Consider the following 23,900-nt stretch of genomic DNA (forward strand, 5'->3'; position numbering starts at 1 on the left):
TCCCCGAGTCCGGGGAATGGGGAGGGTGGGTGGGTGGGCGGACCCTCCAGCTGCCATTGCTACCGGTTCTCCGAACCACCGGCCATCATCGCTACCTACTCGCCCGAGCCGGTCCGAACCGGGAGCATTTTACCCCTGCTTCCAACCTTCATATTTTCACACCCACAACACAAGGACACAATGGCTTGTTCAAAAAAGCCTCTCACTAAAAAGACTTTGCTTTGTCCAGCTGGGGGAAATCGGGGTCTTCCGTGGACTTTTGCTTTGCCCCTTCATGTGTCATGGCTGCATCTCTCTCCTATCCAAGCTACATGAGCTGACAGCCTGACATTAGCAACTGGGGAAGGGAAGATTGGACTGTAAGGAAGAAGGGAGGGAGGAATGGAAGCCCAGCTGAGCCTTGTGAGAAGTTCCAGCCAGCCACGTTCAACTATCTTTATGCAGAGCTGGGAACCGAGCACCTGTTTCCTAAACAATATACAAGCACCTCTTTTTTTTTTAATTTGATTTATATGCCGCCCTTCTCCGGAGACTCAGGGCGGCTTACAATGCGTTAAGCAATAGCCTTCATCCTTTTGTATATTTATACAAAGTCAGCTTATTGCCCCCACAAACTGGGTCCTCATTTAACCTACCTTAGAAAGGATGGAAGGCTGAGTCAACCTTGAGCCTGGTGAGATTCGAACCTGCAGTAATTGCAGGCAGCTGGTCTTAATAACAGGGTGCTTTAGACCACTGTACTACAGGCTCTTGTAGGCTCTTTGGATTGTAACACTCACCCTCTCCTAGGAAAATGAAATATTCGAGGAAATATTAAAAAGGCAGAATATTATATTTCCCTGGATGAGAAATGGAGTAAAATGTTTTTAGGCGGGAAACAGACTCACGCTTAATAGCCCCTACCATCCTCAATAGCCCACTGCAGATATCCACCCTTAAGAGATAAAGAGATAACTAGGTCTATTCATAGGCAAATGCCCTCACCCACAATCAGTGGTGGGATTCACAAATTTTTACTACCGGTTCTGTGGGCGTGGCTTGGTGGGCATGGCGTGGATTGGTGGGCGTGGCAGGGGAAGGATACTGCTATATCTCCATTCCCACCCCGCTCCTGGGGAAGGTTACAGCAAAATCCCCATTTCTTCCTGATCAGCTGGGACTCGGGAGGCAGAGAATAGATGGGCCAGTCAGAGGTGGTATTTACCGGTTCTCTGAACTAAAAATTTCCGCTATCAGTTCTCCAGAACTGGTCAGAACCTGCTGAATTACCACCTCTGCCCAAGATCCAACAAAGATAGGATTAGTCCTCTACCCATCTAGCAACAGAACTCACCACATGGCACCTGGGAAGATTACATCACCAGCAAGAGTCAACCAAGCCTGGGACGCAGACAACCTACAGAGTTGCCCTTGCTTGGCCCCATTGGAGTCTGACAACCAATCAGAATACAAGCTCAAATTCAAAGCCCAACAGAGGGCATAAAACCCAGGCACTCTCAGCATCTCTGCTCCTTTTTCTGTTCAGGAAATTAAGCCATATGATCCTGTTCGTCAATAACAACTTCCATGAATCAAGTGTCTTTTTCCCCTACTTGGAACTGAACCCAGAAGGATACTTCTTCCAACAGGATATTTGCAAATAACTGGGGGATGGCTGGGAGGGAAGAGGGAATTTTCCTTTGTGTTATTTGCGCGGAAAAACCTCAGATTTGGCTTTGCTACTTCTGCAACCATTTAAGCTTCCGTAAACTATATTCTTGGCAAAAACAAATAGCCAGGAGTCTTTCTTTGCTAGATGACTGAGTGGGACGGTTGACACGATGTGGTCCTTTTTAACCCATGACTGTCCCATGACTCTGAGGAAGAGACGCCATCAGAGGTCTCTGAAGCATCCTTGGGTGGAATTGCAACAGCTCTCAGATGCTGAATGGTGAAGCAATTTGTTTGTTTTCCAAACTTCTGGGAACTCTGCAGTTGTTTGATGCATCTGGCAGGCTCAGCTATGTTTTGAGGGCCCAGGTGGGTTTTCCTGTAGCCTGAAGAATTCTCCGGGTGGAAAGAGAATCCAAGGAATTGACCCACATGCCCTCCAGACAGGTGGTGGCATTTACAAGAGGGTCAAAAAATGGAGTTTTTTCTGCCACTGCTTGAGCTGGGAGCTGGAGTGTCCATCAGGGTCCTTGGTGCTCAATCAGCTTGCTTGTTTTCTTGCAGACGTTTCATTACCCAACTAGAGAACATCATCAGTGCTATCCCAAAGGTGCTGTTTTTTTCTTCTTCAAGAGGCAACTGGACTCTTTGGTTTGTTTGTTTTTTTAAAAGACGTTTCGCTTCTCAGCCAAGAAGCTTCTTCAGCTCTGACTGGACGGTGGATAAATTATCTAGGTTTTATGATTCAGTTTAATCTCTTTAGCCACTAGAGGGTGCTATTCAATATGCTAAAAAAAAAGCAGCAGCACAGCATATTCCATCTAATAAAAGTTGGAACTTTTATTTTTAAAAATGGTTACAATCAGTGGTGAAATCCTCCACCAGTTTGCTACCCACCATGCATGGTGTGCGCCAGATGTGCACTGCACGCGCAGGCACCATACATGCTGGATGCACACTGTGTGTGCACATGCACAGTGCGCACTGGATGCACTGCATGCACAATCCACACCAAACGCGCACTTTTGGATTTCCTGCTTTTTTTTACTTTTTAAAGCATTTTTAACTACCAGTTCCGGAGAATCCTAAGAAGCCAAGATTGAGAAAATCAAAGCATTACTGGAAAGTAAATTGCATATGATTCATGTGGAGTGAACATGAACAAAAAGGAAAAACATTGGAAACTAAAGATAAGAAGTGGGGCTGGGATGTGGCCTCTTCCACATATTTCCAACCAATACGGTCCTGAGCTCTCCTTTGCCAGTTGGGTCCTCCGTACTTGCTGATGCCATCTTGCTCTAGGTCTCTTTCGTGGATGCTTTTTAATCCAGTGGGATCCATTCTATGACTGTCTTGGTCCCCCCCTGCCATCGGTTCTTCTTGCTATGGGACCAGCCTGTTTCTGTTTCCATTCTGTTACTCTCTTGATCATCATCATCATTTAACGACCCTTGCGGAGTGGAGTCTGGGCAATTGAATGGAGATGAGTGTTTACTGGCCGGATGCCCTTCCTGTCACCAATGCCGAGTTTTGTTCAGCAGGTACATTCACATTGTGCCCAGAGAGAGAGAAATAGCTGCCTCTACCTAGGATCGAACTCACAGCCTCCCGATTGTGAGGCAAGAGCTCCACCTCTAGGCCACCGCTCCACTCCATCTTTTACCCTCTTGATGGCGTTGTATATTTTCGCATGTTCTCTAATCCATTTGCAGGTCTTCCTATCTTGTCTTCTGATGCCAAGCATGCATCTTTCCATGGCTTTTTACGCCACGCGATGCTTTTGTATCGATTGTGAGGTGAGTGTCTGCGTTTCGCCGGCATACATCAGAACAGGTTGCAGCAACCTGTAGCCAGCATCAAACTGGGCTACAAAATATTTACTGCAGGTTGGTTTCCCGAAGCCCCCTCCATAAAGGTCTTGTGTGTGCAGTCGGGAGATAAGGAGTGCCACAGGCGTGCCAGGCGAGGACAGGAGGCTCCCTTGCCCTGCCCACCTGACAGGAAGGCTGTCCTTGGTCTTCAAGCTAGGCGTGGCGAGCGAGTCACGGACACAGATCGACCGTCTCTTTCTCTTTTCCCAGCAAGTCGTCAGCTTCGGCTCCAGCGAGGATTTGGATAGTTGAAAGGAAAGCTAAAAGCTGGAGTTCCCTGGGTTTTTTTTTTAATCAAAAGGGTGAAAGGAAGAGAAGGCCAGAAGCAGCATCCTTGTGTCTACATCTCTGATTTCGTTGCAAGCGAGGCAGGAGAGCAGCTCCGGGTTTGGGTCTCCTTCTGGAAGATCTGGACAGATATTTTCTTGGGAAAAATATTGCCGCTTCATCCCAGCCTCCACTGTGCAATGGTCTGTGCACAAGGACCTTTCTGGGAATCCGTTTCTGCTCCAAGATGGATGAGAACGAGCTTTGGGGTCCCGGGTGCAATGTCAGCGTCACAAACGGGACCCCAGCGGGGATATTTGACTTGTTCAGCGATGACGTCGCCTTGGTCTCATCGGATGTTTCGTTCGGCATAAGAATATTCATCACCACGGTCTACCTGTTGGTGTGCGCGGCGGGCCTCTTGGGAAACAGCCTGGTGATGTACCTCATTTGGATCCAGAAGGACAGGTCCAGGACCGCCATTAACGTCATGGTCTTTGGCCTCGCAGCCGCCGACTTCCAGTTCTCCCTGATGCTGCCTTTCTGGGCCACAGAGGTGGCGCTGGATTTCCAGTGGCCCTTCGGCCAAGCAATGTGCAAAGCCGTCCCTTCCCTGACCCTTCTGAGCATCTACGCCAACGTCTTCTTGCTCACGGCCATGGGAGTCACTCGCTACTGGTCGGTCGTCTCCGCTGTGAAGGATGGGTTAAGGATGACACCCCGAGCGGCCAAGTGCATCACTGCCGTCCTTTGGGCCGTGGCAGTGGGAGCCACCGTACCGACAACCGTCTATGCCGGAGTGGTAAGCATTGCCGGGGTAGAACTCTGCCTCTTCCAATTCCCCAGCCCGTATCACTTGGGGATCTACCAACTCCAGAGAGTGGTGTTCACCTTCGTGATCCCTTTAGTGGTCATCTCGACTGCCTACCTCCACCTCCTCCAGTTTCTCAAACTTCACCACATTCCCAGCCGCAGCCTAACGCGGCATAACCAGGTCGCCGCCACCGTCCGCTTGGTGGTCGGCTGCTTCTTTGTCTGCTGGTTCCCTAACCACGTGGTCACTCTCTGGGGCATTCTGGTGAAATTCAGGGTTCTTCCCATGGACGACACCTTCCACTATCTCCACACTTACGTCTTCCCCCTGACCACTTGCTTGGCTCACGCCAACAGCTGCCTCAACCCCATCCTCTACTGCCTGATCCGCCGCGAGTTCCAAGAAGCGATGAAGGATACCTTCCGCAGGCTGTCCTCCATCGCCTCCTACCAGCTGTTCTCCTCCCACAAGACCTGGGAGGAGGGGGCGCTGGAGGTCCTGCCTCTCGGCCCCTCCGATCTCCCCCACAATCCTCAAAGCGGAACCAAGGAAGATACTGGCTCCTCTACCGTCTTGGATACAGAGAAAGCGGACTCTGCTGGTGCTGGAGGACTCGGAGTAGCATCTTCTGGGCCGTGAGGAAGGGCGCTTCGGACCTGAGCCAAATCTCAGGATCACAATTCCGATTTGGGGCTTTTATCAAATCAAAGGCCTTCAGAATTGGAAATCGGCTTCAAGCTTCTTCATGGTGCAAGAATGTTCCTTGAACGATTGCTTTCTCCTGCAGTGAAGTCATGGCCTCCTCTTCTCCCAGACGTCTAGAATTAAGAGGTTTTGAACAAGATTTTGAGAGAGTTTTGTGGCCCTGCCCTTGTTAGTTCCTCACGAAGCCACAGAAGGGGAGGTCTGGATCATGATCAGAGCTTGCTTTGGTCTTCTGCCCTGCTCTGAATTGCACAGTCCTCGGCTTACAATGATAATTAGGACCGGAATTTTTCACTGTCAGTCAGTATGGTCATAAAGCAAGACATCGCATGACTCCACTGATTTACAATGGCAATCCTGGCACCATCTGCTATGGTCATTAACAGAGAATTGCAGGTTGTTAAGTGATTACCTACCAAAATCCAAGGCCAGGCTTGATCGCTCTCAGCCCTGAGCCTCAGTAAAGTAAGGAATTACCTCCCATTGCCCCCAGCTGCCATTCCCATCTCTGCCCTTTTGCAATAGGATAGGTTAGGAGGGGAGGGAAGAGGAGAGGACAGGAGGGGAGAGGAGAGAGAAGGGGAGAGGAGAGGAGAGGGGAGGGGAGGGGAGAGAAAGGGAGAGAGGAGAGGAGAGAGAAGGGAAGGGGAGAGGGGAGGGGAGGGGAGAGGAGAGGGGAAAGGAGAGAGAAGGGAAGGGGAAAAGAGAGAGGAGGGGAGAGAAAGGGAGATAGGAGAGGAGAGAGAAGGGGAGAGGTCAGGGGTGAGGAGAGAGAAGGGAAGGGGAGAGGGGAGGGGTGAGGAGAGAGGAGAGGAGAGAGAAGGGGAGGGGAGAGGAGAGAGAAGGGAAGGGGAAAGGAGAGAGGAGGGGAAAGGGAGACAGGAGAGGAGGGAGAAGGGAAGGGGAGAGGGGAGGGGTGAGGAGAGCGGAGAGGAGAGAGGAGGGGAGGACAGAGGAGAGGAGATAGAAGGGGAGGGGTGAGGAGAGAGGAGAGAGAAGGGGAGGGGAGGGGTGAGGAGAGAGGAGAGGAGAGAGAAGGGGAGGGGAGAGAGGAGAGGAGAGGAGCGAAGGGGACCCCCATCTCTGAATTCTTTCAAGGCAAATCCAGTCTGATCCTGCTTGTCCTTCAACTTCCTCCTTGGTTCCTGCTGTCCTGGTGTGCAGGGGCACCTCTGAACTGCAGCCAAGTGGAAGGAAGGGCATGTTATATGTATGTTTGTTTCCCTTGGAGGATGCCGGGGTGGAAAACTCACCTGATGCTGCTGAACATCTTTGTTTTTGGCAAAAAGAGCCAGGGAGAACTTTGGCAAGGTGGGGCAATGTACAGGTAGGGATATATGTGTGTGGCGAGGATACTGTGGGTATTTACACAACACTGCGCCCGTAGCCGAAGAGCCAGGCCAGGCCACCTGCCAGGACAGGTTTTGGACACAAATGCCCCGAGGAAGCCAAAAGTTAGAAAGTTCAGGTGTGTTGATTGGACTTCTGCGTATGTTTAGCCAAGCTAAACGAAACTTCCACTTGCTGGGGCAGTCTACCTGCAAATCATCTACTGGCTGGATGCAGGGGAAGGCTCCGTATCAGGACTTGGTGCGCTTCTCAAATGCCTTTGCTTACAAAGAACTAGAAGTGGCGGTGACAACCTTAGTTGTGGCCAAAGCATCTTTGGAAAGGGGTTCTTCCAGGTTCCGTGTTCCTGTAGAGCAGTGTTTCTCAACCTTGGAAGCTTGAAGATGGGTGGACTTCAACTCCCAGAATCCCCCAGCCAGCGCTGCTGGCTGGGGGATTCTGGGAGTTGAAGTCCACCCATCTTCAAGCTTCCAAGGTTGAGGAACACTGCTGTAGAGGGAGAAAAACCAGGACTCGTTTTTACGCCGCTGCCTGAAGAGAACTTTGGAGCAGTTAAGGGAAGGATCCACCCGGGCCAAAGTCACAACCTATGACTTTCCCAAGGCAAAACCAGCCGTAATCAGCTTTTGAGCAAACACAATAAACCCAGTTTTTAGCTTCCTTTGTAGAGTGATTCAAATGTTATGAGAGTCAAAACACAGATGGAGATTTCTGGGGATGGGTGGGAGGGACACCGACTCCATCATCCACCGCTCCAGGACGAGGCAAGGCAACTATAGGACCGGGAGGGGGGCTGGGGGGGCTCTTTCAGGAGCCAGCAAAAGGCGAATGTCCTGGGAAAGGCTGTTCTGCCTGTATACTGAGAGTCTCCAAGCATCTTCAGCTTTGTCTCCTCTGGAAATCTCTGGGGAAATCTCTTCTTTTCTTTGGTTGATTCTTGTAGCCAATTTTGAATTTCTCGAATACCTCATCGCTTCGGGACAGGACCACCACATGTGAAAGAGGGTACCTTGGTGACATCCACACTTCCAACATTTGGGGCTTACATTTGGATAGAATTTTGCTAATCTCACGGGCGCTAGGTGTTCTTGCAGGGTTGTCTGGAGGAGTGAGTGAAAACATGGGACTTTGGACCCCTGAAATAAAACTGGGGGTGGGAGGGAAATCTAGGGAACAGGAATAAGTGTCAAGTCCAATAATTCATTACAGAAATGGAACAGCCAGTCGTCCGGAATGGTGTGTAGGATCTCCTGCTTGAGCAGAAGGTTGGACTGGATGAGGATCCCTCCCAACTCTTGTTATTCTGTTGGGATGCAGGGACTGGAGACTAAAACATACGAAGAACGGTTGCAGGAACTAGGCATGGCTAGTCTAGTGAAGAGAAGGACCAGGGGAGACATGAGAGCAGTCTTCCCGTATTTGAGGGGTTGCCACAAAGAAGAGGGGGTCAAGTTGTGGGAGCTTCATCCCTGGAGGTTTTCAAGAAGAGACTGGACTGTCATCTGTCAGAAATGGTGTAGGGTCTCCTGCTTGGGCAGGGGGAAGGGGGTTGGATTAGATGACCTCCAAGGTCCCTCCCAACTCTGTCAATCTGTATCTGGTGACCAGGAAGTGAGAAACGGAGGTGAGAAACGGCCATCCTAAAGAGTCGCCACTGAGGGCCATGTCCTTCCTGATGGACTAAAGTGCTCGTCACACTGACCCCAGGCAGACCTTTCCCGAGACCCTTGGCCAAGGGACCCAGTGTTGAGAGCCAGATTTCTAAATCTCTTGAGCTACAAGGGGATTTTCTCATGGGATCCAGAGAGGGAGAGTCAAGGTAGCTACGGAAATGGTCCATCTAAAGCAGGAGTCTCCAACCTTGGCGACTTTAAGACTTGTGGCTGGCTGAGGAATTCTGGGAGTTGAAGTCCACAAGTCTTAAAGTCGCCAAGGTTGGAGACCCCCCGTCTGGCTGTCCAAGCACCCTCCATCTTCAAGGGCTGCCTCCATACTGGAACCGCTTGGCTTGATCTCTTCTCCCTATTTAATTAGTCGATGCCGAGTTTTAATTTCCTCTTTTCCCATCTTCGGACAATCACTGGAAACTTCTCTTTTATCGGCTCATCCTAAAGACAACGATTATCTTCCTGGTTTGTCTTGTGTGCTTTTCATTTTGTGTGGAAATATGGAGCCCAACATATTTAACTTCTGGTTTTTAAACCAACTAGCAATCGGTTGGCCTGAAATGATGAATTTCTGAAGATGGTGAGTTTGAGTCCCGCCTTAAGGCATGAAAGGCTGCTGGGTGACTTTGGGGCCAATCACCAAAAGATTGAGAATTCTAGTCCCGCCTTAAGCATGAAAGCCGCTGGATGACTTTGGGCCAATCACCAGGCGATTGAGAGTTCTAGTCCCGCCTTACGCATGAAAGCCGCTGGATGATTTGGGGCCAATCACCAGGAGATTGAGAGTTCTAGTCCCGCCTTAAGCATGAAAGCCGCTGGATGACTTTGAGCCAATCACCAGAAGATTGAGAGTTCTAGTCCCGCCTTAAGCATGAAAGCCGCTGGATGACTTTGGGCCAACCACCAGGAGATTGAGAGTTCTAGTCTCGTTTTAGGCATATCCCTCTATCCGCCCAACTCACCTCACAGCCCATTGAAGACTAAAACCTAATCTACGCTTCTTTAGTTTCTTGTTAGAACAAATAATTCGTTAATTCATTCCTGTCTTTGGCCCGTTTGGGAGCCATTATTTAAACTCAGCTAGCGAATTCATCTAAATTCCCTGTTTGCACAACACATTTCATTAAAGAACCAGCGAGTTCCATTTGCACAACACTCAAAACCACCTGGCAAACAAACCAAGCCTTGAAGTTAATAAAAATTTAACAGGTTGTGCAAATAGAGCCACGGGACTAATAAAAATAAATCTAAGGATGAAGCACACGTTGCTAAGGAAGGCCGGGCTCTACTACTAGATAAATGAATAAATCAGTCAATCGAACGGCCCCCTTTGATAGAAACGTATTTCAAACCACCGAGCAATTTTTTTGGAGCAAGGAAACGCTCCAGCTATAGTTGACGCACTTTGGATTGGCTCAGAATAAAATGCAGATTTTACCCAAGGAAACTGCATGGGAAAGTTTTATTAGTATCGTCCAGTATTTGCCAAACTAAGTTGAACTCGGTGTACCCAGTCCCTGTCGATGATGTCGGATTCCAGTGTTTGATACGACGGACCAAAGTCCATCAGGCTGACAGGTTCCTACTCGGCTTCCTGAATTTTTATAGTTCACACAGCTGAGAAGAGAAACATAGGAACTGGACTACGCCTCGTTTTCCAAGCCTGCTTTGATGCTTGGAAGAAACCGGTTTTTCTGTCGCTATCTCCCTCTCAATGCTGCACAACAACAAATGACCGACAAGGGTAGCTTGCAATCCCCACACTTCTAGAAGCAGGGGTGAAATGCTACCGGTTCGCTCCGCTTCGGGCAAACCGGTAGTTAAAAAAAACCCTACTGATTCCTCCAAACCGGTATTTTGAACGATCAGCTGTGCCATGCGGTTTAGTTTTTCTGGTGTTGTGGCCCGTCAGTGGCCTCTGCGAATTGTAGCTGATTCTGACAGCAAGGAGGCTGGTGTGGTGCTGTGCCAGCAGCCTGTGCAACTGGTGCTCGAGTCGGACAATGAGGAGGCTGGAGAAGATGTGGTACCAGAGGCGGGTGTCGAGCTGTTCCCTGCTCGCCACCTTGGGGAATCATCGCTACAACAAAACAAAACTCACCAGACAGGATCCACGCGCTATGGAAACCATGATTGTGGGCTGTGAGAGGGAGGGGGCGTGACCAACGCACACACGGTGGAGGGGGTGTTAGGTTCAGGTAGGTGGATGGTCACTTCGCGGCCGGAATAGGGATCATTAAGGCACCTGACTGACATAATGAGCTGCAGGGGTGTGGCTACGATCCGGAATCTGCAGAAAGTGGATAATTGCGAAACACTCTTATTTAAACGGAGTTGGTTGTCGGGAGTTCCAATGCCGACTTTGTGTTATCAAACCTTGAACTCAGCATTGTGCCCTGCAGAACCTGGCGAACGAATAAACCAGACACTTATTTGAAGCAAATATCGTGCAGCGTGGTTTGTGAGTGCCCAGGTTTCGCAGCAGGTCCTGAGAGCGGGGATTCAGCCAGGACCTTCAGAACTTCCAGAAACTTCCATAAGTGAAGAGGAAGAAGAGGAGGAGCCTCTTCTCGATGCACGGGCGCGCAGAGCTGCCAAAAGGCAGGAGTGGCTCCTCGGGAGGAGGTCTCCTCGAGATTAAGGCTTGGGGCTAATTGGCCACTCCCTTAGCCTATTTAAGGAAGAACGCCGACTGAAGCAAATTGTAGGGAACAACTTTAGTTCATCCTCCTTTGCGTCTGGATTCTCTGCAAAATTGCTTCTGGGCTTTCTGCCAACCTTAGTAAGATTGTGATTACTTTATCTTTGGTTTCTTGTAGACTGTTAAGAAAGTTTCTTAACAGCCTTTGTTTGGAAAAGACTGAGTTATTTTAATAAATTTAAGTTTTGTACAGACTTTGTGTGTGCTGCGTTCTTTGGGGTCCGTAGCTGGGGCAGAACAGCTGGAAAGCAGGAAATCCTGCTTTGTAGCGAAGCTAAATCGCGCGGCACAGCTGATTCCCCTCCCTCGCTGTTCTACTTACCTTCCCAAGCCTCCTTTTGGTGCGCACTGCGCATTTGGCGCGCGGCACGCATGCGCAGCCAGCAAACCGATAGGAACCCGGTTCGGATTTCACCACTGTTCTAAAGGTAACCTTGCACGCCACGCGTGTCTCCACACTCCCTGCGCGGCCCTTGGTCCTTTCCACCATCGGTGGCTCTCTGGACATGTTTTGCAACTCTTCAGAAGTTTCCTTTCCCTGAAAGAAAGAGCTCCGGGGTCTCTGCCCTTACTCTTTGGGCAGGGTGAGAATTTCTTCCACGTTTCTTTAAGGGGCGACTTTAAACCGATTTGATGGTTCGCGGCGTAGAAGTTGGCTGTTTTGTCATATGTGTCTACATTAGAATATATAGAATAGAGTTGGAAGGGACCTTGGAGGTCTTCTAGTCCAGTCCCCTGCTCGAGCTCCAATTCAGACAAGTGGTTGTCTGTTTTTTTCTTAAAAGCCTCCAGTGATGAAGCCCATACAACTTCTGGTGGCAAGCTGTTCCACTGGTTAATTGTCCTCACTATCAGGAAATTTCTCCTTAATTCCAGGTTGCTTCACTCCTTGGTTAGTTTCCATCCGTTGCTTCTTGTCCTACAGGCTCTGGAGTGAGATGACCTAATGGAGGACAGGACACTTAACTGCCCCAGGGTTGGACTAGATGATCTTCAAGGTAACAACTTGACAGTTCTGGCTCTACAATTCTGTATCTCAATTCTGTGTCCCACGCTCTTCCCGTGAGCTTTGCTTCTTTGAAAAATATGTCACTTAATTAAAAGGACAGACCCGTCTTCCCCAAATTGATCCGTCAAAAGGTGAACATCCTTCGTGGTGTACAGAGGGGCAGCTGTGAGGCCCCCAAAGTAGCTCGGGACCTGTGAGTTGAGGGTGAGTGAGGGTCAGGCACCAGCGAAAAGCCTCCTTCTGCTTCTTTGCATACGAGCAGCAGGACGTGCCAAATCGTCCCGAAGTTGCAAGCGTATTTCAAGAATAAAATGATTTAAGATACTGGACATAATAGCAATAGCACTTAAGACTTATATACCGCTTTACAATGCTTTACAGCCCTCTCTAAGCGGTTGGCAGAGTCGGCCTCTTGCCCCCAACAATCTGGGTCCTCATTTTACCGACCTCGGAAGGACGGAAGGCTGAGTCAACCTTGAGCCTGATGAGATTCGAACTGCCAAATTGCCGTCAGCCGGCAGTCAGCAGAAGGAGCCTGCAGTACTGCCCTCTAACCACTGCGCCACCGAACCGCAGGCAAACTCGTATTGCAGGGCTCACTGATCACCTGTGGGTCAGACTGGTTTAAGTTGCCCCCTCTGGGGAACGGTTTCCCTCCCGGTTCGGTTTCCAGGACTGAGCGCAGGCAGATGGTTGTGTTTGTGGGTTTCGGACTGCACAATCCAAACATCTGATTAGCCCAGGGGTCAACAACCTGCGGCTCTGGAGCCGCATGTGGCTCTTTCATCCCTCTGCTGCGGCTCCCTGTCACTCAAAATATGCGTCACAACTGCCAATGTGCGACACGCGATTTATTGATCTTTTCAACCCCCAGTAGGCCAACCATGGATAAATCCAAGAAAAGTTTCAGAAGGAAACAGAACGTTTTAATTCAACTACATATGCTAGTTTTGTGGCCGCTCAAGAAATAGTCAGGCACGGGAAGGATTTTTGTGGCTCCCGGTGTTTTCTTTTCTGTGGGAAACGGGTCCAAATGGCTCTTTTGAGTGTCTAAGGTTGCAGACCCCTAAGGATTAGCCTTTGCCTGGCACTGCCGTTTTGGCACTGCTCTCATGCTCTTCAGAGGGCACTTCTTGGCTTTGGCAATGCTGCATGCTCCCACCCGGTGGCATTGTGGGAAGCCACACGTGGACCCCTGTGCTGTGGCTGGAGGAAGGAAGGGCCTGCCTTACTGGGGTTTTGTCCTGGTCATCTATTCGTCCCACACCTGCGAGAGGCCCGAGTGCAAAGGCCAAGAGCTTTCGGCACTGCAAAGGGCCTAGCTGGGTAATGAGATGTCTGCGAGAAAACAACCAAACTCAGAGAGCACCAAGGACCCCACAGTTTTCCTCCTCTTCCTCTCCACAGCCCAGCAGTGAAATCTGGCCGGATCTATTTGGCTCGTGCGAACCGGTAGTGCGGTAATGAGGCTCCGCCCACCTGCCAGGACATCATTAGGTTCCGTTTTTGACCCTCTGTGCATGTACAGAAGGGGCGCACACACTCACACTCCCGAACCGGTAGCCAAGGTAAGTGCTTTTCACTGCACAGCCTTCTAACACTGATGATGTTACCTACTTGGGTAATGAAACGTCTTCAAGAAAACTACCAAACTCAGAGAGCACCCAAGACCCTACAGTCCTCTTCTTCCTCCTCCTCTTCCTCCTCTCCTTCTCTTTTTCCACCTTCTCTTCCCCTCCTCCCCCATCCTGCATAACCCTCCTTCCCTTCTAGCACTGATGATGTTCCCTTGTTGGGTAACGAAATGTCTGCAAGAAAACAGCCAAGCTCAGAGAGCATCAATGACTCACAGTCCTTTTCCTCCTTCTCCTCCTCCTCCTTCTCCTCCTCCTCCTCTCCACAACCCCCTTGCCTTCTAGAACTGATGATGTTACCTATTTGGGTAATGAAACGTCTACAAGAAAACAACCAAACTCAGAGCACCAAGGACCCCCAGAGTCCTTCTTGGCTTTTGTGGGGGGGTGGGGTGTGTGCCCAACCTTCTGCATCTCCTCCCCTTAGCAAAGTGGTCACAGGCATTCTCATTCTCAATTTTGATATCTTTAATTAAACTTTTCTGGTCCCCTTTTTCTTTTACAAGTTAAATCAACAGGAAAACAATAAACCATTTTTTTAATCTTCATATACATTTATATAAAAAAAAATTCACTCTCCTTTGTTATTTAAAAAAAAGTCCTTCGTGGCACATTCTTTCTTTTTCTTTTTTTTCTTTTTTAAACTTTTTCTGTTAAGAGGTGTTACTGGTCAGAATCGCAGGAGGGTTTTTGTATTTTTTTTTTTTAATCAGTAAAAGAAAATCTCTTTTTAAAGGGTTGAAAAGGAATTTTAAAAATGGCTAAAGCGAGAGAAATATGCATTGGAGGGTGTTTCTATAGATAAAGGCGAAGATTGGTTGTTGGGGAGTTTCTGGCCATCCGAAGAGTGACCTGTGAGGAGTCCTGGACAATTTCTATCACCAAACTGAGTTTTTTTTTTCTTTTTCACACATTTATTCTCGGCAGAAATTGGGGACGGAATTGACCGAAATAGCAGCTTAGGGAGAAGTGGTGAATTTTTAAAAAAAAAAAAATTGTACAAGGATGAGAGAAAGAGACTTCTATTTGCAATTTGCACAATTCCTTTTTGTACTTTATTTTTCATTTCTTCCCGAGGGAGGAGGAGGGGAATTTCTTCTCGGGAATAACCGTCTCAAGGAGTGATCAAAACCAACTTTAGGAAAGTTGGTTTTTTAGAAAGTTGGTCTTTAGAAAAGGGGCTCCCTTTTTTTATTTCATTTTTTTTGCATTTGTTTCGGACCAGGCATACTTGGGCTACACATGCTCAGTGGGTGTGCAAGCTGTGTCAATGACAATGTATATAACAATAATAATAATAAACCACATCTGGCTAAGTTTCCAATCAAGCTAGAATTCAGGCCAATTTCAAAGTCAATTTCTAATCCCTGATGTTTTTTTTCCCTGATACGTATTTTTAATGAAAAAAACCCAACTAAAGCTTTGCTTAAAAAAAAAACATGGCTAAAAAAACCCCTGAAAATTGTGGCTTTGCTCCTGCTCTCTCACAAACAAACAAACTCTGAATTTTCGTAGCACAATCTAAATTCCCAAACAGAGATATTGGTCTGCATACCCAACGATACATATAAGTGGAGGGGCGTAAGGCTCGCAGACAAGAAAATATTTCCTTCCCTGGTGGCAAGAACGACGGCTTCACCGTCATTTAGCTTTGCAAAAACAATATTGCCACGTTTTTGATTTTTTTAACCGGGTCATATAGGAAGACATCGTTTCCACGCAGGTATTTTGAGTGTTGATTGCTGGAATGTCTGCATTTCTGCAGACCCCAAAATCTCTCTGGGATCTATTTTCTTCCCCAAAACGGATTTAGTAAGATTTAATAGATTGAAAATACAGGCCGTTGCCTTGAAGCTATGGTGTGGGTAAGAAGTCAGAATTGAATGTTTGCAAACCAATTTGGGGGAGAGCAAGTAATCAGTCAAAATTCCTCCTTTTTGTGGGAAACACTGGATTTCAAAAAGGGAAAAGCTTCCTCAGCTAAACGAGGCTGACCAACAGGAGCTGACAAGCTTGTGAAGCTGAAAAAATAAACCCAGAGCCTCAAGTTGACCGAGTCGCATCTAATGTAAGAATTGAAGGACCTTGGAAGGTCCTCCTTGGTTGACTTGTCTTCTCCTGGGCTCTTTCAAGGTGGAGGGGCTGACCAGCAATCTCACTATTTTTCTGCCCTGAATGTTCATTAGAGACCCCCTGAAAGTGTTAAACAAAAGCAGAAACAACTTAAAAAAAACAAAACAATAATTTAAAATATCTTCCGTCAGGATGGGTCAGCTAGCTTCGACCCGTTTCCAAAATAAATAAAAGTTAAACTGCAGGAAGTACAGTAGGAGTGGGTTAGGGCCCCAATTGGCCCCGGATGCGCCGGGTCCGGCAGCCTTTACGGTCCCCAGAAGGCGCCCGCCTCAACCCAGCGACACGAGCCGGAGAAAGGAAGGTTCCTACCGCCCCTTTCGTTGACCAAGGTCAACAGCCGTCCATCGGCGATGGTCCCTGGGGATGTTGCCCTTCACCCACTCTTGGGACACGTGTTTCTTCGACCCTCCCTCTCCCCCCCCACAGTCCAGCCCAAAGTTCACATGGGGTGGTCTTCCGAGTCCCTGAAACACCCTGGCGTGTGGCTTCGATCAAAGGATAGGGAGGGAGGGACGGGATGGGCAGGGGAGCAGGTGGTCCTCAGCGGCTCTGGCCGTGCCAGGCAGCTCCCCATACCTGGCACCATCTAACTGCCCAGGAGGTCTCCGTCACCAGCGTTGGGTTCCTGGATGCTCTCCACCTCTTCTGGAATATCCTGCATCCTCAGGAAATCTGAAAAGTAGCAAGAGGCAATTCCTGGATGGGGGAAGCGCCGCCTTCGCCGAGACTGCAGGGCTTCCGCCTCGTGTGGATTGTGGAACGTCCCGTTCTGTGTTTATTTATTAAATTTATAGCTCCCCGCTCTCACGGGTGGGATTCAGCCAGTTCGGGCGAAGCGGATGCTAATTTTACATCTGGTTCGCCGAACCGGTAGTTGCAAGGACTGGCTGGCTCCGTCCACCCCGCCACTCCCCTCCCCAGAGTCTCCACGTGGCCCATTTTGGATGCCAGGTAAGTGCAGGGCCTGCATGGAGGCTCTGAGAGGGCATAAAATAGGCCTCCCGGAAGTCCGGAAATGGGCCCATTTCCGGCCTCTGGTGGGCTTCCGGATCCCGGGGGAGGATGTTTTCACCCTCCCGGAGGCTCAAAGAAAGCCTCCGGAGCCTGGGGAGGTTAAAAATGCCTCCTCAGCCATGGTACAGGAGGCCACGTAGGTGACGTCCACCCTGGCCATGCCCACCCAGCAACCAGGCAAAGAACCAGTTGCTAAAATTTTTGAATCCCACCCCTGCCCACTCCCCATCTCAGTATCCAAAGTGACTCTACTCCACTAGGATAACAGGACTCACCTGGGGAGTGGGGAGGGGCAGGAAGACAAGGCTCCAAGTGCCTGGCTAAGGGGACCAAGTGGCACCTGGCTGCCTCCTGGAGATTCTCGGCTGGGGCCCGCAGCAGAGCATGACAAAGGTGGTCCCTGAGTTACGACCACAACCAAGCCCAACATTTATGTTGCTGAGGGAGTTAACATTGGTTAACTGAGCCTTGCCCCGTTTTACCACTTTTCTGGCCACCGTTTGTTAAGGGAATCATTGCATTTGTTAAATACGTAACCCGGTCGTTCACTGAATCTGAGCTTTTCCCATGGACTTTGCCTGTCGGAAGGTTGTTAAAGGGGATCACGTAACACTCCCAGGACACTGCAACAATCGTAAATGTGAACCAGTTGCCAAGCTTCTGAATTCTGATCGCGTGACCGTGATGGGGATGCAACGATGGTCGTTAAGTGTGGAAAAAAAGAGTCCTAAGTCGCTTTTTTCCCCCCAGTGCCGTTGTAACTTTGAACGGTCAGTAAATGAGCTGTTGTAAGTCGAGGACTACCTGTATCTGGCTTTGCCTGGCTGGGTTAAGAGGGGCGACTGTTCAGGCCAGCCTCACGGTAGGTGCTCCAACTCACCTCTGGGGCTGGATGGGGGAGAGCGGGAGTTGCCCAGGCCCTCCTCCTCCATCAGCACCTGCAGGTGTTCCTCTGCTTCCTCCTGCAGTCGACCAGGGAGGCCAGCGAAGGCCACCTCATCCCGCTGGCCACTGGGGAAGGTCCGGTGCAGGGAATGGCAGCCGGGCGAGAGGGGCTCTCCGACTCGGTTCTGCTGTTGAGAAGAAAAAGGGGGCAAGAAGAGTCTGAGTCAGTGGTGAAATGTAAAATTTGTTGCTACTGGTTCTGTGGGTGTGGCTTGGTGGGGGTGTGTGTCATGTGACTGGATGGGCGTGGCCAACTTTTTTTTTTTTTTTTACTTTTTTCAAAGCATTTTTTCACTACCTATTCTCTGGAACTGGTAGTAAAAAAATGCTTTAAAAAAGTAAAAAAAAAAAGGTTCCCACGATCGCGCAGCACAGCTGATTGATAATCAGCTGACAATCAGATTGACAATCAGCTGTGCCATCTGATCCTTTAACCTTTTTTTTTTACTTTTTTAAAGCATTTTTTTACCTACTGGTTCGGGCGAATAGGTAGTAAAAAATGCTTTTAAAAAGTTTAAAAAAAGGTTCCAACAATCACAGCTATGCCGCGCGATCATCGGAACCTTTTTTTTAAAAAACCTTTTTAAAGCATTTTTTTACTACCATTTCACCCGAACCAGTAGTTTTGATCACTACCTGTTTTTCCGAACCGGAGCAAACCGGTAGCATTTCACCCTGGTCTGAGTTAAGCATCCCAAGGAAGAGATTCAGTTGCTAAAATGCATTCCCACCCCTCTGCGTCTGAGAAGGACCATCTGGTTGAAGGGCCTTCAAAAGCTTCCCTCAATCAGAATAGAGTCGGAAGGGACCATGGAGGTCTTCTAGTCCAACCTCCTGCTCAAGCAGAAAACCCTATATACCCTTAAACACCTGCAATGTTGGAGCACCCACAACTTCTGGTGGCAAGAAGTTGCCTTCGGAAGTTGTGGGAGCTTCATCCCTGGAGGCTTTCAAGAAGAGACTGAGCTGCCATCTGTCAGAAAATGGTGTAGAGTCTCCTGCTTGGGGGGGGGGTGGACTAGATGACCTACCAGGTCCCTTCCAACTCTCTTAATCTATTAGTCTTTTTTTTTTAAAGAACTCCACACTTCTAGCTGCCTTGACATTCCCAGTGGGGTCTCTTTTTCGAAGGCAGATTTAAGAAGAATCTGACAGAAAGAATGTAAGCGCAATAAATTAACCAGGGGTGGGTTCTAAATTTTTTTACTACCAGTTCTGTGGGCGTGGTTTATTTTGTGGGCGTGGTTTGATGGTCATGTGACAAACAATTCTTTAGGATTTAGCAGAGGTACTGGTCTACCAGGCTTTTAACTGCTTGCAGAGCCATACTGGTCTACCCATTTGTTTTTGGAGCGCACTGGTCTACCACCACACTGCCTTTTACCACTGATCAGCTGTAGGGCGGCCCTTTGAAGCGCCGCCGTGGCAAGCATTTAAACAATTTTTTGCCGCTCTGCCACTACCGAGAGCATCGGAAGCCGCTTTCAAGCAGCTTGGCCTCAATTGCCAATCTACCACCACCGAGCGGTTTGCAAGGAGTGGATCGGTTCTAGCCGATGAGTTGGGAGGCTTCTTGGCTTCCCAATTTAAAGCGACAGTGTCTTGTTTTTTTCCCCTCTTCTTTGTCAAGTGAGCCCTGATTTTTTCCTTCTAGCCAATCAGCTGGGACTCGGGAGGCAGCGAATAGATTGTGGGCGGGGCCAGGCAGAGGTGGTATTTACCGGTTCTCCGAACTACTCAAAATTTCCACTACCGGTTCGCAAGAACCGGGGAGAACCGGTAACAACCCACTACTGAAATTAACATGCACCACCATAGCCGGGCCTTAGGGGCAGAACCCGCATTGGGGGGCTTCAGCTAGAATGCAGTTGGCAGCAGATCACAGCTCCCTGGCTGGAAAACCCTGGAGGAGCTGAAGAAGACCAAATGCAGCCCACACCAGCCTCTTGGACAGGAGGAAGGTTTTTTCCCCCCCAAACCTTTGGCACCAATCCCGATGAACTCACTGGAGGAGGGGTGAAACTTTGGTACAAAGCATCTCCGGCAGGCAAACTGCGCCTCCGGGGCTCAGTTCCTTTCCGAATCCAGACGGCTTCCATGGTCAGCCGGGGGCCAGCGGCCAACTGCCTCCGGGCCTCGTCCGCCTCTCGCTCCAGCCGCTGTCTTTCCCCCTCGCTCTCCCGCAGCCGGGCTTCCAGGACAGCCATTTCCTGGGCCTTCTCCTGGCCCAGCTGCCGGCAGCGGTTCAGCTCCTGCTGCAAGAGGGCATGCTGCTTCTGCAAGAGTGAGAGCTCCGTGCTTTGCTGGTCGGCCGAGGGAGCCTCTTTGCAGGAGTTGCTGCGGCTCAGCCGTTCCCGCCGTTCCCCGGCCTCAGGCGCCTGGAAGGCCAGTAGGGAGTCCTGATGCGCTACGACGCCCTGAGGGAGAAAGAGGAAAAGGGCAGCAGGCAGCTTCTCTCCCCTCCGCAACCAGTTGTGCTTTACTGCCATGGCTGCCGTTCTGCTTCTAGCTTCGCATCGCATCTCGCCAGCCTGACACTAGCAATGGTGGTGGTGGGGGAAAAGAATTGTAATGTGGGTGGATGTGGGGAGCGGGGTGGTGTTTGGGCCCGGCCCAGAAAGTGAGTCGCACCAATCCAGCACAAGGTCAGTTAAAAAGAATGCAGAGATGGAGAAGGCGCGAATTGAGGGTCTGTTTCCTAAATGATAGCAATAGCACTTATATACCGCTTCACAGTGCTTCACGGCCCTCTTTAAGCCATTTACAGAATCAGTGTATTGCCCCCAACAATTTATTTTATTTATTTATTAGTTTGATTTATATGCCGCCCTTCTCCGGAGACTCAGGGCGGCTTACAAAGCGTTAAGCAATAGCCTTCATACTTTTGTATAGACCTGCTTAGTAGGGCTTTCAGGCCCCACCCCAAGCGGTGTTCTTTTTTTATACAAAGTCAGCTTATTGCCCCCACAATCCGGGTCCTCATTTTACCTACCTCGGAAGGATGGAAGGCTGAGTCAACCTTGAGCCTGGTGAGATTTGAACTCGCAGTAATTGCAGGCAGCTGGCAGCTAAGTGCTACTTTAACAGCACTTAGTCCACTGCGCCACCAGGATCTTATAATCTGCGTCCTCAGAAGGACGGAAGGCTGTGGCCGTGAAGGGTTTGCAAACTGGGCTGTGGAAACGGCCGGCGAGTGCCTGCACATCCTCACTTGTGCGAGCAGCGGGTGAGCGCCATCTGCGTACGCTCCATTTGTGCGAGCAACAGGCACGCGTGCATGCTTGCACAAACCATCCCTCCCCCTCCCCCAGTCTGCAAAGCCAGAAAAGTTGGGGAACTCTGGTTTTAGGAAACAGGCGCTCGGTTCCCAGCTCTGCATATCCTTAGCTGACCTTGGCTGGCTGGGGCTTCTCACAAAGCTCAGCTGGGCTTCCATCCCCCCCTTCTTCCTTAGAATCCAATCCTTCCCCCCCCCCCACAAAACCCCGTTGCTCATGTCAGGCTGTCAGCTCATGAAGCTTGGATTGGAGAGAGGCAGCCATGTCAGCTGCTCTTCTTGGCATGAGCACCAGTTCAGAGTCGTTGGCCCCAGGTAAGCCCAGGGCACAGCTTTTGATAGGGTTAAAGGGAGAATCATCATCTCAACAGCATTCCATTAATTTAATGTACCGCATTTTTCGGAGTATGACACGCACCTTTTCCCCCCAAAAAAAGAAGGTGAAAATCTGGGTGCGTCATATACTCTGAATGTAGCCCCACCCAGCCTCCCAAATGGAGACTTCAGAGGCTGAAAGAAGCCTCTGAAAGAAGCTTCAGAAAAAAAGCCTCTGAAAGGCTTTTATCTAAAATAACATGGCAAGCACCAAAAGAAGAATCAGTAAAGTTTCTAACCAAACTATGCTAACAAATCTGGAGAATGGCACAATAACCAACAGATCTGAAGAGGTTGATCTACATACCAATACCAAAGAAAGGAGACTGAACAGAGTACAGATAGTCCTTCAGAATAAAAGCCTCTGAAAGAAGCTTCAGAAAAAAAGCCTCCACACAGAGCTTCAGAAAAAAAAGCCCTTTTTTTTTTTTCTGAAGCTGTTTTGGAGGCTTTCAGAGGCAGGAAAAAAAAAGTTTTTTCTGAAACAGAGTTTCAGAAGTTTCAGAGGCAGAGAAAAAAGCAAGGCACAGAGCTCACAACCAAGGAACCTGTTGCTAAAATTCACCTCTGGAAACAGCTAATTGGGGGTATTCCAGGAGGCGAATCCACCCACTAATCAGCTTTTTTCTTATTTTCCTCCCAAAAAAATAAGGTGCATCTTATACTCTGAAAAATACGGTAAGTTTAATAACCCTTTAAGAGTGGCGGGTCTAACCTGCAATCCATGGAGTAGAGAATAGAGGCTCTTGAGGCGCTGGAGCATCTCCTGGAGATTGGAGAAGAAGGAGGCTGCGTTAAGTCTGGCCAGATCAAGCTCCCTCCTGCATCCCACTCCAGAGCAAAAGCACCCCATCATCCCCTCCTTCTCTCAGGCTATGCTTTCAACTCACCTCCTGCACTCCTTTGGCCTGCAACTGGTTGCCGTTTCCATCCTAAGGGAAGAAGGCATCGACCACATCAGAGGCCACAGTGCCAAAATCGACTGAAAGCTCAGCAAGGGATCTGAATCTGGGCCAGCTCAAAACAGAAGGGTGGCCGACACCCCCGCCCCCCACCCAGGAAGAGTGAGGATCTCCTCTCCGGTTTCTGATGGGCCCAAGGACAGGTCCTCCTTCCTGCTGGATCTCCCCTGCCCCCCAATTTCCCAGTCATCCCAGCCAGGCCACAGAAAGCTGCCGAACGTCTCAGGAGTGACTTTCGCACAAGCACCGTGGTCTTTAGCACAAGCCCCAAATTTTCCTAGCAATAAGCCTTTTTTTTCCCCAACTACCCCGAAGCCAAGCTGGGAGAAAGCATTTCTAAAGGAATTTCAAGGGGTGAGATTTCCATCAGCTTCCTTGGGGGGGGAAAAACCCAGTTTCCCTATGAATTTTATTTTTGTAAAATTGGCTTTCTTTAAAAAGAACTTTTATTTGCCTTCTGCACGTGGCAAATAAAAACGTGGCCAGTGGAAGGTTCTGCCCACTCCCCAAGTGGCTGAACTCTGGGCAACAGACCTAGGAGTTCTCCAATGAAGGCAGCTGCCAAGCCCGGCTGCAGCCCCGAAACAGGGAAAGGGCTCATCAGCTGTCCGGCTGCTTCCCAAAACTCACCCGATGGTTTGAATCGGCTTCGACTCTGGTAAACTCAAGAGCATCGTTCATATTTCCAGACACCCCGTCTGTAGGAAGAGAAGGGGAGAGGGTTTTAGCTCCCAGAAAGCGAATGCAAAACATCTTAAACAGTGATTTGAACGCTAAAATAAAGAGTGATCAATTTTCCCCAGAAAACCCTTCAATTTTGTCCTCTACTTCTATCCACTATCGCACCCATCCTCACAGATAAATCGGAAAAGTCATTTGAGACTTTTCCGAGACTTCCAGCAACATGGTTATTTGAGCCACAGGTAAGTAAATTAACCCAAATGCCTGGGTCGGCACCTAGCACAAAACCTCTGACCACAGTAGAATAGAATAGAATAGAATAGAATAGAATAGAATAGAATAGAATAGAATAGAATAGAATAGAATAGAATAGAATAGAATAGAATAGAATAGAATAGAAAATATGGAATGGAATAGAAATAGGAATAGAATAGAATAGAATAGAATAGAATAGAATAGAATAGAATAGAATAGAATAGAATAGAATAGAATAGAATACCGGTAGAAAATATGAAATGGAACGGAACGGAACGGAACACAGAATAGAATAGAATAGAATAGAATAGAATAGAATAGAATAGAATAGAATAGAATAGAATAGAATAGAAAATATGGAATGGGAATAGAATAGAATAGAATAGAATAGAATAGAATAGAATAGAATAGAATAGAATAGAATAGAATAGAAAATATGGAATGGAATAGAAATAGGAATAGAATAGAATAGAATAGAATAGAATAGAATAGAATAGAATAGAATAGAATAGAATAGAAAATATGGAATGGAATAGAAATAGGAATAGAATAGAATAGAATAGAATAGAATAGAATAGAATAGAATA

The 23,900-nt window shown here is 48.8% G+C and overlaps 2 protein-coding genes across 14 annotated transcripts in view; one reads left to right on the top strand and one right to left on the bottom strand.

Annotated features, from left to right (window-relative positions):
- Window positions 1–95: 95 nt before the first annotated feature.
- Window positions 96–5,392, top strand: RXFP4 (relaxin family peptide/INSL5 receptor 4). Its single transcript, XM_087881240.1, has one exon. The coding sequence runs from the start codon at window positions 4,036–4,038 to the stop codon at window positions 5,239–5,241; it is 1,206 nt and encodes a 401-aa protein (XP_087737366.1). The 5' UTR covers window positions 96–4,035; the 3' UTR covers window positions 5,242–5,392.
- A 9,167-nt stretch (window positions 5,393–14,559) lies between these two features.
- ARHGEF2 (Rho/Rac guanine nucleotide exchange factor 2) overlaps window positions 14,560–23,900 on the bottom strand; it is a 191,642-nt gene continuing 182,301 nt past the window's right edge. For 4 of the 13 annotated variants that reach the window (XM_087881241.1, XM_060682557.2, XM_087881245.1 and 1 more), the window contains 6 exons: window positions 23,008–23,075; window positions 22,306–22,347; window positions 22,131–22,181; window positions 19,770–20,180; window positions 17,699–17,891; window positions 14,560–16,476 (listed from right to left, as the gene is read on the bottom strand). In XM_087881241.1, coding sequence (XP_087737367.1) covers window positions 16,391–16,476; window positions 17,699–17,891; window positions 19,770–20,180; window positions 22,131–22,181; window positions 22,306–22,347; window positions 23,008–23,075 — 851 coding nt within the window. In that variant the 3' untranslated portion in view covers window positions 14,560–16,390. The remainder of the gene's footprint in view (window positions 16,477–17,698; window positions 17,892–19,769; window positions 20,181–22,130; window positions 22,182–22,305; window positions 22,348–23,007; window positions 23,076–23,900) is intronic. The other 9 variants (XM_087881244.1, XM_087881248.1, XM_087881251.1 and 6 more) reach the window with 3 other exon arrangements.

This window comes from Pantherophis guttatus, chromosome 18, assembly GCF_059756535.1.
Source record: "Pantherophis guttatus breed Tessera chromosome 18, ASM5975653v1, whole genome shotgun sequence".
Taxonomy (NCBI): Eukaryota; Metazoa; Chordata; class Lepidosauria; order Squamata; family Colubridae; genus Pantherophis; species Pantherophis guttatus.